At 38.3% G+C, this 12,102-nt stretch overlaps 1 protein-coding gene across 1 annotated transcript; it reads left to right on the top strand.

The window, feature by feature from the left end:
* The first annotated feature begins 2,434 nt into the window (after positions 1-2,434).
* LOC119496111 (high-affinity choline transporter 1-like) lies at positions 2,435-11,571 on the top strand. Its single transcript, XM_037783198.1, has 7 exons — positions 2,435-2,758; positions 6,602-6,718; positions 7,613-7,768; positions 7,971-8,119; positions 9,463-9,616; positions 10,166-10,383; positions 10,665-11,571. The coding sequence occupies exons 1-7, from the start codon at positions 2,575-2,577 to the stop codon at positions 11,178-11,180; spliced, it is 1,494 nt and encodes a 497-aa protein (XP_037639126.1). The 5' UTR covers positions 2,435-2,574; the 3' UTR covers positions 11,181-11,571.
* Positions 11,572-12,102: the final 531 nt, after the last annotated feature.

The raw sequence follows: 12,102 nt of genomic DNA, 5'->3' as shown, positions 1-12,102 counted from the left end.
TTATACCCTTGGTGAACAGAGAAGTTTATTCTTTCCTAGCAAAAGTTATAGGGCGACATACATTCTTTCAGACTGCATTTTCAACCTGCCACAAAACGTATCCTCTCCCTATAATGCACAGTCTACCCTAACATCATGTATTTTATTTTGTAAAGGCCTATAATTCAGATCATGCTTAAAAAACTTTATGAATATGGTGGCATTTCTATTTTCCTAGCAAAGTGGGATAGACATTCTTCCAGAGTGCATTTTTGGTCTGCCACAAAACGTATTGCAGAATATGGAGAAGTTTCTTCTTTCCCAGCAAAAGTTATAGTGGGATACACATTCTTTCAGACTGCACTTTTAACCTGTCTCAAAACCTCAAATCTCCTCTCTACAATGCACAGATGTTGCCCTACCATCAAGTATTCCACATTGTGCATACATTAGATAGCCCTGAAACCAGAAGAAGTTTTAACCTTTCAACAAAATAATCCTTTTATTTATTTATTTGATTTTAAACAATACAGTAGTACAAGCAGTACAAATTAAACCCTCTTCTGCTGGTGGGCCTTGAACGCACATATCGTGGACCCACCGCAAACAAATAATAGTAACGTAATTAAAAGCTTTTTTAAAAATATAAGTTTTAAGAGGGGATTTGAAAGATGACACTGACTGCAAAAGCCCCGTCACCCTTAGTTTTGAGCCGGGAGTCAGGAACAGCCAGCAGAGCTCTGCCTGAGGCTGCGCTCCGGCTCATACAGGCAGCAATTCAACAATGTGACTGAGAGCTGAACTATTAAGTACTTTAAAGGTAATCCATACAATTTCTCTGTCATTCTGTCATAATATTAATAATAATAATATAATAATCTTTATTTGTATAGTACCTTTAGTTACAAAATGCTTGCACAGATACAATGAAATACAGACAAAATGAAAACAACAATAAAAGAACAAAATATAAAGACCAAATAATGAGAAAACTAAAACCCGTAACCAGTGGCATCAAAACAATAAGTTACAACACATATGCCAGAACAGGACAATATAAGGTGTAGCAAAAGGTGCGCCAAGCTGTTGCCTTATGGAGTTAAAAAAAAAGCATTTTTTTTATAAAAATGGGCTTTTAAAAGATATTTAAAATTTGTTATAGAGCTAGCTAACCTGAGGTCCTGAGGTCGGAGTAAAGGGCATTGCAGTAATCCAAACAGGAGCAGATGAGAGCGTTGACAACTCTATTGAGGTCATGAGAAGATAGAAATGATTTTATTTTAGAAATATTTCTGAGGTGCAGGAAGCAAGATTGCACCACCCTTGTTATTTGAGCCTCAAAACAAAGTATTGTGTCAAATAAAACAAGCCAAAGTCATGACTTTGTGCTGGCATTCTCTAGCACACAAACACACGTTGTACCTGGTAGAACTACAGAAGTGGCAAGCAGCCAAGATGTTGGAGGACTTCTGCGGTGAAGTAATGAGTTGATGTAGCACATCAGCAGAATGCCAAAGGGCAAACGACAACCAGTTGCAGGAACGTTCTTTATATTGTTTATCTTGTTTAAGAAACCAACTTCGGGTCATAAATCTACACTCAATACATCTGACAGCATCACAAATATCCAAGTCCATCCAAAGTTCTTCACCCAATATACAATATGACAGAGTTCAATGGTTAAGTTTTGAGTACTACTTTAGGTTTACAGGTAAAAACTAACCTTGCCGTTGCTTCCATCAAAGCAGGTAAAATAATTCCCAAAGTGTCCGCAGGAAGGCCTAAGGTCATTTTAAGTTTAAGTTCAGTGTTTAAAATCTGACAATATATCGTACAACATATCATTTTAAATGCTGTGTGTTGACAGCAACTATACCATAACTTCCAGATGCAAACATGAAATGCATGTTGAAACCAGCTATTTCTCCAGAGGACATAAAAGTGGAGGACCCCCCATCACTTCCTCTTTCTCCTCTGGAATGTGCCTTTTTTCTATAACTCTCAGTCAGTCAGTCACTCAGTCAGTCACTCAGTCAGTCGGACATCAGCTAGTGGGACCAGTCAGCGTCCATCATGGCTGTTAACATCCCAGGAGTGATAGCGATGGTGTTTTTCTACCTGCTGGTTCTTGGGACCGGCATCTGGGCTTCTTGCATTACATGAGTATAGGTGTATAATATCCCATTCGGCCTGGTTTTATTTTGCCCTTCTTTTATTAATGGATTGTGTCACAATAACTGTCAATTTAACCACTTTTGCAGTAAAATATTTTAATACAAGAATCCATTTCATATGTAGGAGACCTAAGAGACTACGGAAAACATTGTTGTGCTTTGTTCTACCTCCGGTAGAGGTGTCTGAACAACTTAAGCACTTATGTCTTCTCTCTAGCCTATAGGTAATACATTGACTATGGAAGTATTGTATCAGTGAAATGCATGTTGAAACCAGCTTTATCACCAGAGGGCATCACCTGTAACTAAAGAGGAGGAGCTTTCTTCTTCTGGTCTCCTCTGGAATGCCAACCCTCTTTTCTATAATAGTCAGTCAGTCAGTCAGTTGTACATCAGCTAGCAGGACCAGTCAGCATCCATCATGGCTGTTAACATTCCAGGAGTGATAGCCATGGTGTTTTTCTACCTGCTGGTCCTTGGGACCGGTATCTGGGCTTCTTTCAAGTCCAAAAGGGAACAGAAGAAAAGTGCAGCCACTGGAATGGATATGGCCCTGCTGGGAAACCGGAGCATTAACTTGGCGGTGGGGATCTTCACAATGACAGGTGAGGAGAGCACAGCTGACAGAACTAGGATGGAAACTGTGAATTACAAAGTCATGCACTGTAAACAATTGCTGTTAATTTACAGCAGGATTTCAACAGTATTAACCTGTTATTGCTAAAAACAGTGCTTCACTGTTAATACAATAGAAAACCTGTTAAATTACGCTCATAGGCCGTTTTTTAACTGAACTATAATGCATTCTTAAAAAACACCACTTTACTGCTGATCAGCTGTCTAAAGTATCATCAGTTACAGTTCCATGCAGTATTTTTTTAATTCTGGGACCTGATCTGCTCATGTGAGGCTTGTACATTGTACATGATTGTAAAATCAGTGAATTAGCTTTAATGTTCTTCACTCACATGTTCTGGTTTGCATTCTGTGCTTGTAGCCAGCTAGAGACAGACATTTTGGGAAAAGTGTCAACAAGTCTATTATAACCTTTTTCCTAACAAGTGCCTTTAATGTATTTAGTGTGACTATTCCTATGTCAGTAACCTGCTAAGTCTATTCATCTAGGCAAAAAATAATGTTTATTAAAATGTATGTAAAAAAATACATCCTAAATAGCGCATTAAAACAAATCAGTAAGATAATGTAAAAGAAAGGTGAAAAACAGCTATATCTTTAAACAGTAAATTAACTGTAAAATACTGTGAAATTAATAAAAAAAAAACAGTTCAAACTGTATTTTTCATTAACAGTACAAAGCTGTAAATTTCAGCGACAGTATAATAATGTTAATTTTACAGTAACATAAAGGCAACCCTGCTGCCAGCTCTTTACTGTTATTTTACTGGGAAATTCTTAACAGTGTGGTTATTAATGAAATATATTTATAATGTATGATAATATATAGGCTAGGGGAGTGCAGGATCGTTGGGACAGAGCCTTTTTAGTTAGAACGTAACTATGCCATTCACCATGCTCATACTCATCTACACCTTCTTCACTTTCAACCTCAAAGTCGAGACCTTCTGACTATTCCTCACTTTTCATTCACAATTAATATAAAATTCATTAATAATAATAATTAAAAGTTTTTAGAGTCTAAAACTAACCCATTCAGTTGAAATGATCAAAAAAGTAGAATCCTATATTTGGCTGAAAATTAACAAAGAAATAACGGCTACGTTCCAAATCTCATACGTTTTCTTTTTACTTTTAGTACGTACTGCAGCTGCCCTAACAAAGTACATACTGTTGCATGCAATATGCATACAATTGGGACATACTGTACTACTTCGTCATAACATTGCGCCTTGAACTTTGACCCTCTTGCATATATCCGCTGCACAGAGGATTGTGGGTCAGAATAGCCAGACCTAAACGCTAGAACTGGCGAGAAAGCTGTTCCACCCAGGGAGACAAACACTCAGGCCTAGCTTTCTTCTCCTTGAACTCACCGACAAAATTTTGATAAAATCACAAACAAAAGTGGTTCCCCGCTTCTACAGCTGTGCTGCACACTGGGTCTGTACATAATCATTGGTAGATTACGAGGAGATCCTCTTGGCTGATGCACATTTAGTTCAGCTCTTGGCAGGAGTACGGTACACTATGCCATGTCAGATGTGGACCCAATATCTCTCAGAGCCTTCACAGTCAACCCACTCACACTATCAGATCACAGTAAGATGCCTATTTGAAGAGGGCACACACTAACTGTACTAAACTGTACAATATCACACATTTATAAAGATGGAAATCAAACAGCATGGAGAGCTACCAAAATTAGAAAAAATCCCCAAATCCAATATTCAATCGATTTCTTTCTATCAAAAACGTTTCCCTGTAATAATGATGTTGTAAACTCTGCTGGGGAAAAAATTAACGCTATTTTTGATGAATTGGCATTGTTATCAAATTTGAAAACCACTAATCAGAAACCAAAAGATAATAAAGAATAACAAATGGTTGGACAGTGATGGCAAAAATAAGGGAAAAATGGAAAAGGAAAACTTTAAGAAAGTTATCATGAAAAACATAGAGACTCCATAACCAAAATATACACCTTCATTACTATGGCATCTTAAAACAATACAAACACAAGCTAAAAGCAAAGAAAGAACAAGACACCAGGAACCAGCTCTCTGAAATAGATTTAGAGTCAAATCAATTCTGGCAGAAGTGGAACACTCAAAACAAAACACAACAAGATCAATTGGCAATATAAAATGACAGCATTTGGACTAATTATTTCACTGAATTATACAGCAATATTACAAAGAAAATTGACAAAAATAAAAATGTAGAAAACTTTAGAAAAAGGGTCTCTATACGATATCCAGAGCATTAATATAGCATCAAACAACTATTTGCTATATAAAGATATAGAGGAGTAATTTCTACCTGAGCAGAGAATAAAGTCGCTATCCCCCTATGTGTGTTGTAATCGAAGCTTTTCTGTGCTTTGTTGACATCGCCGGGCCGGCTGTGCATGCTTTTAGTGCATGTTCATGCATGTGAGCGTGCCCCACTGGCTAGCTCTGCTCTCATAGCTCTGTCAGCAGCGTTGCCGTTGTTTTCACTGTTAGCTACGAGCCTCCGGGCTTCAGCCGTCGCCATGTTGACAGCTATTGCTTGAGGAAATAAGAATGCTCCCAATCTCGCATTTAGCACCTTTAAAGACAACCACAGACACCCTCCAGATGCTTCAATATCAGAACAAGAACTGATAGAAAGCATCCAATCCCTGAAAGCGTTGAGTCGACAGCATCTTCAATGAAATGATCAAACATTCTGAATTGTGAATTCAAATTTGCTCCAAAAATGTTTTAATATAATTCTAGCAGTTGACCAGCGAGCACAGCCAGAGGAGGAGAGACTCTGCTCCCAGTGTAACAGACACGAGGAAGAGTCAGAACTACATTTTACTCACCTCATGCTCCAAATACCAGACTCTGAGAAAATAACATCCCAATATAATGAAAATACACCCCGTTAGACATATAGAAACTCCCACATTTACTTGGATGAAATGCCCAAATGTGAGATGATTGCAGCAAAATAGGTCACCTCATGTCATGACCTGAGGACAGCCAGTGGAACCTGAGAAACACAACTGCTTGATTTTACTTCCACGGTCTCTTACACAGAGCATGCATTCGGCCACTGAAAATTTGCATAAATGTAGGATGTGCCTATCCAAATACGTGCGGACCCCACGGTATACAGTCTATGAGGCAGCACACACTCTTAAGCGAGCGGCGTAGGAGCTTCAGGGCCCCTTTGTAAAGGGCTCTGTCTTGGCTTATAGAACTAGGGTATCAATATCCTAACTGCCGCCCTCTAATGGACTCTATGGGTACAGCCCAATGAATGCACCCCCTATCATGACATAACATCATCCCGTTATGTTCTTTGCAAAGATACACATAAAAATGGCCTCCACTCTGACCATCCTGCACCATTGATTTGAATGGGAATGTCTGCTCTACTCCTATTGTATTTCTATGGTTAGAATATTGCAGAGTAAACAGAGCAAGCAACCGAATGAATGTTTGAACTGGCTGGAGTTGTTACAACAAGATGCTTTGTATATATTGACATGTCTGTGAACTCCACAGAAGCCTTACACAAACAGCCAACAATAGCCTAATGAAATATAGGCTTTGAAATATGAGCATTTAATTGGTGGTTGTAGGTTATTAGCAGGAATGAGGAACGTGAACTCTCTTCCTCATTATTACATCAGGCAGATCTCTTCGAATGTGTGAAACAAAAACTGTAATAACCAATTTTATTTTTTTTTGTTACAATTTTCTCAAAGTCATTAACATTTTCTAAACTGCTGCTGTTTGTCCACTGAATGACTTGCTGTGTGTTGATCCATCCTGTAGCTACGTGGGTCGGAGGAGGCTTCATTGTTGGCACAGCTGAGATGGTGTACACGCCCTCTATGGGACTAACCTGGACAATGGTGATGCTAATGGCATACAGCTCATCTTTTTTTGTTGGTAAGAGTTTAAAAAATAAGATAAGCCTGACAAGTCAAAAGAGAGAAATTACTGTATATTAGACAGATTTTTATGTTTTAACTTGACATTAATGAAACCCCCAAAAATTGGATTAATTTTTGTAAATGCCCCTGAGTGGAGTATGAGTCTATATGAGTCATCAAACATTTTAAACAGATTTTTTTGGACACATATTTGTCATATAACAAGAAATAAATTAACGATTAACACAAGGACACAGGATTAAAACTGGGGAAATTGATTTTTCCAATTCACTGGGTCTTTAAAATCAATTTGAAAAACAATCTATGATTTGATAAATGGAAATCGGCTCTAGTAATTATGCAATCAAACTGGAATTGGAAAAGAAAAATATATGTTAAACATTGTAATGCAACAGATTTGTCTTTAAATGTGCATGTATATGAAATGGAAACTGTAAACCGTAAAGCAGGAGACAGATGTAAAATAGATGATGACACATTAGTAAATGGTATAACAAAAATAATTATAATTAAATAATTATTTACAATAATTCATTTTGCGAATCAAATGAAAAATGCACATGACTCATTATTTCGTAATTTAATATTTTTTTTCTCAATAGTTGTAAATGACAGTACATTAATTAAATTTCTATTAAACTAGAGAACAGCTTAGATAACTTTTTAATTAGATTAAGTAATCCATTGGTAAGAATTCACAATTGATTTTGCATTAATGAATTTGGTTGACCACTGAACCAAAAAACATTCTGGTGGTGCATTTAAGCTTGCAGAAGTTATAAATTAGATGACTCAGTGAAGCTCAGGGTCTTGTATAAATATATTTACACCTCCGTGTTTTTTTATTGTTGTGGTTTCTAAATGTGATGTCTTCTGGCCTCTTTTAAAGCTGGCTTGGTGTTTGCAAAGCCAATGAGAGAAAGAAACTGTGTGACGATGCTGGACCCTTTCCGTGCCAAATATGGGAAAGTACTAACAGCTGGACTGTCCCTGGTTTCACTTTCTACTGATGTGCTCTGGTTGGCCACAACACTAATTGGTTTAGGTACGTATATATGTATGCACTTTACTTACATACATTCACTGTGTGTTCACAATTCCATTTTCTGTGAAGTAAAATTAATGTATACTCAGATGTAAATTTCTACCTACACTGTGTCGATATGACTACAATGAATTATGAATGAACTGGTAATATTCAGACAAAGACTGGTTATAAAATGTCACTGATACAATGTGTTTGACAGGAGGAACCATGAGTGTGGTGCTGGATTTGTCCTACACTTTGTGCATGTGGCTCTCTGCTGCCGTCGTCATTTTCTACACACTGCTGGGAGGTCTCTACTCTGTGGCCTACACAGATATTATACAGCTTGTCCTCATATTCATCAGCTTGGTGAGTTTCAAGATTCAAGATTCAAGATTCAAGATGTTTATTGTCACGCCGGTTGTACAGGTACAAACGTGTGAAATACTTTTTGCTGGGAAGCTCCATTAAAATAATAAATTATATTACATTTACATTTACATTACAATTATAAAAGGAAATACTTTATACAAGGGCATATTAAGAACATATGTATTAAGAATATATACAGTATATACAGTATAAGAAATATTTTTGTGTAAGAATTTGTCGAATTAATTATAGATTTAAAAGTCTGATGGCCTGGGGGAAAAAACTGTTCCTCAGTCTGCTGGTGTGAGTCCTGGGGGTCCTGTATCTTCTACCAGAGGGCAGGAGTTTGCTATACTTTCTAGTTTTTATAGTGTCAGGCTTTTTGTTTTAAAGGACCAGTGTGTAAAAACTAGGGGGATCTATTGGCCGAAATGGAATATGATATTAATAAGTATATTTTCTTTGGTGTATAATCACCTGAAAATAAAACTTGTTGTGTTTTCGTTATCTTAGAATGAGCCGTTTATATCTCCATAGGGAGCAGGTCCTGTTCACGGAGTCCGCCATGTTGTACCGCCATGTTTCTACAGTAGCCCAGAACGAACACAAACCAAACACTGTTAACATTTCCTGCTTGGGCCGGAATCAATAAAATCACTCGCTCCTGTTGCCGCCGCCCTCTCTCTCTTGCTTCACCACTCACTTCGCACGTACACACACACTGCTCCAAATGAGCTACGCTTCTCTTACAACATCTGGCTCCAGAGAGAGCCATTTGCATATTTGCGTCAGCCACCGTTGTTCTTTTACACCCTTGGCACTCGGGAGAGTCTTCAGTTGGTTGCAATCTGAAACCTCACCACTAATTGCACACCTACACACTGATCCTTTAAGAAAACTCTCTTAATCTAGGCATGATAAACTCCAAAGGATGTCTTAAAAAATTTTTTTTTTTTTTTTTTTGTCTCTGCAGTGGCTCTGTGTTCCTTTTGTTTTGATGAACCCTTCCTGCTTGGACATTAGCCAGACACTGATGAACAACACCTTACACGCTCCCTGGATTGGTAAACCAGGAATGAGAAAGACCTGGCTAATGACTGATGATTTCTTATTATTTGTAAGGACGCAACACTACGTCCGATATGTAATGCAATTCACTCTAGTCTTCATAGATGTCTTCAGAATGTTGATGAATAAATATTGAAATAGTGGCTCGTTTCTTTCATCATAACTAAAGAATCCGACAGGTTGTAGACAGACGCTCTGAAACAGTGTGTCCGTACATGTCAAGGTTGCCACATGAGTGATTGAATTAACCAATTAACTGTTTTACTTTTAAGGCACTAGGGAGTCTGGGATATCAGTGCATCCACCAGAGGACCTTGTCAGCTTCTTCCTCAGCCACAGCCAAGCTCACTTGCTTTGTCGCTGCTTTCACCTTACTTATATTTGGCATACCTCCTATACTGCTTGGGGCAGCCGCTGCATCCACAGGTATTAACAGTTTCTACATACTGTGGTAAACTGTGAAAACAAATGTCTTATTGCACCTGTTAATTTACATGTCAAATGGTGGGTTTTGAAACCCAGGTAGTGTAATTTACTATATAAACGTTACGGTGCAGGGAGCAGAACAGGCAGGAAGGACCCAAATGCAGAGACAGCCAGGTTCAATGAAGATATTTAGTTAACAAAAGGGCTTACAAACTGAGAGTTCAAAATGCAGGCAGGTAACAGGCAAACAAAACTCCATACATGACGAAAGACAAACCGACAAAAGACAAAGGAACTGAGGTGGTATAAATAGTGGCTGCCTAACTGGGAAACTGAGATCAGGTGTGTGATGTGTGCAGAAACCCATATCAGAGACAAATCATAACGCAGCATGGTGCGCTGAATCTAACATTTTCAAAGAAGATGATCTTTGTGATACATAAAATATCCCCATAATCAATTTAACCTACAGTAGGCTCCTCTCAGAATCAGTCAAACAGATAATGTGACCATTTTTCAGTCTTTCCGTCTCTCGTGTCCATTTCTCAGACTGGAACCAGACTTCCTATGGTTCTCCTTCTCCATATGAACGTGGTGAATCAGCTCTAGTTCTGCCCATCAGCCTGCAGCACCTCACCCCGTCCTTCATCTCCATTATCGGTACTGGATGTGTAGCTGCCGCCGTGATGTCATCGGCTGACTCTGCTTTGCTTTCTGCAGCTTCTGTCTTCACCTGCAACGTATACAAGAACATCCTGAGGCCTCAGGTGAAAAAACTGCATGTGTTCCTTCAATTTGTTACATCACAACAAAGAAAGCTGATGTTTGACGTTTATTTTGAAAGAAAAGGAAATGGAGTACAGGAGAAAGAGAATATATATACTGTATATATATATATATATATATATATATATAGGGAATAAAGAATGATGAAGAAACTCAGTAAGAAGAAGAGTGAATAAGATAAGAAAGAAGCGAGAGAGAAAGCAGAACAGTCTCAATTATTTGTTGTTTACCTGTTCTTCTTCCTCTCTTTTCTCCTCTTCAGGCATCAGACAAAGAGATTCAGTGGGTGATCCGTGCTTCTGTGTTGGTAGTGGGCGTGGTTGGTACATCACTCACCAACCTGAAAAACAGCATCTTACTGTTCTGGTTCATTGGTGCTGAAGTGGCCTACATCATAATGTACCCTCAACTCGTCTGTGTCCTCTTCTTCAACATCTCCAACGGTTACGGGGCTGTTATTGGCTTCCTGGTGGGATTGGTGTTAAGACTGCTCAGTGGACAACCATCAATAGGGTTAGCACCAGTCATACACTTCCCAGGATGCACTCTTGAGGACGGTGTTTATGTCCAGTACTCTCCAGTTAAGACCATCTCCATGCTGTCTGCCATCGCTGCCATCTTGTTGTTCTCCTACCTGGCTTCTGTGCTCTTCAACAAAGGCCTGCTTCCTGAGAAGTGGGATGTGTTCAAAGTGAAAGCCCAGAACTCACCTCAACCACTGACATCAAGAGATGGCGCCACAGAAGATAATAAGAATGAGGAATTGAAAAGCTCTTAGCCTGAGGCATCAGAGCCAATGACAAGTTAAGTAGTATTTTCTTGAAGCATACAGACTAGTAAATAGCTCAAAGTATATAACTCTGGAGTTTCTGCATATAGAACATGAATGTATAATCAAACATGGATACTGTGTTCTACAACCACTGACACCAACAGATGGAGCAAAATCTCTCTGAATAACTGGAATGGTTTTAGGGAGGGGGTTAAAATGTTTGTGTCAAGACTTACAGACTCATGCAAGTGGGAACATTTTCAGCTAAAAAAGACGGCCATGCATACCTTTACTATGTATCAGGTGTATAGGGATTCTGACTTTGCAGATAATTAATAGGCAAGAGGACCTGTAAGAATTCATAAATCAATGTGTTAGAGTGCACAACAACAACGAAATGTCCTGAGACCTTTTTTGCCTACATATATTAAAACCCCAGGTACCATGTTTTATGGACATTTAATATAAATATATAATGTGCATGATGTTTATTATGTATTAAATTGTTTTACTACAACTTTGAATCATCTATCTATCTATCTATCTATCTATCTATCTATCTATCTATCTATATTACATTCTGTATTGTTTGGTGGTTTTTGATTTTGTCATATATATATATATATATATATATATATATATATATACAGTTACAGTATATTACAGTATAGTCTGAACTCAATCAGGTGGCAGAAGCACTCACCTAAGCCCAGAGTACTTTTCTGCCTTGTGTCTCTGTTGTTACGGAAACGGAAATGTGCACGTTGTCCTAAACATACATGAGCTCAGGCTGGTAAAACATGTCACAATTTCAAAGGCCAGCCTTATTTCAGTTTAAGGTGCAGTGTGTTGCCTTTGCTTGACATTCAACACAACCTTTTACCTCTAATTCTCCATCTGCGAGGCTCTAAAGAGAACCAATCGCATA

This window comes from Sebastes umbrosus, chromosome 10, assembly GCF_015220745.1.
Source record: "Sebastes umbrosus isolate fSebUmb1 chromosome 10, fSebUmb1.pri, whole genome shotgun sequence".
Lineage (NCBI taxonomy): Eukaryota > Metazoa > Chordata > Actinopteri > Perciformes > Sebastidae > Sebastes > Sebastes umbrosus.
Note: the sequence above shows the minus strand (reverse complement) of the source record. Positions and strands in the feature narration are given on the sequence as shown.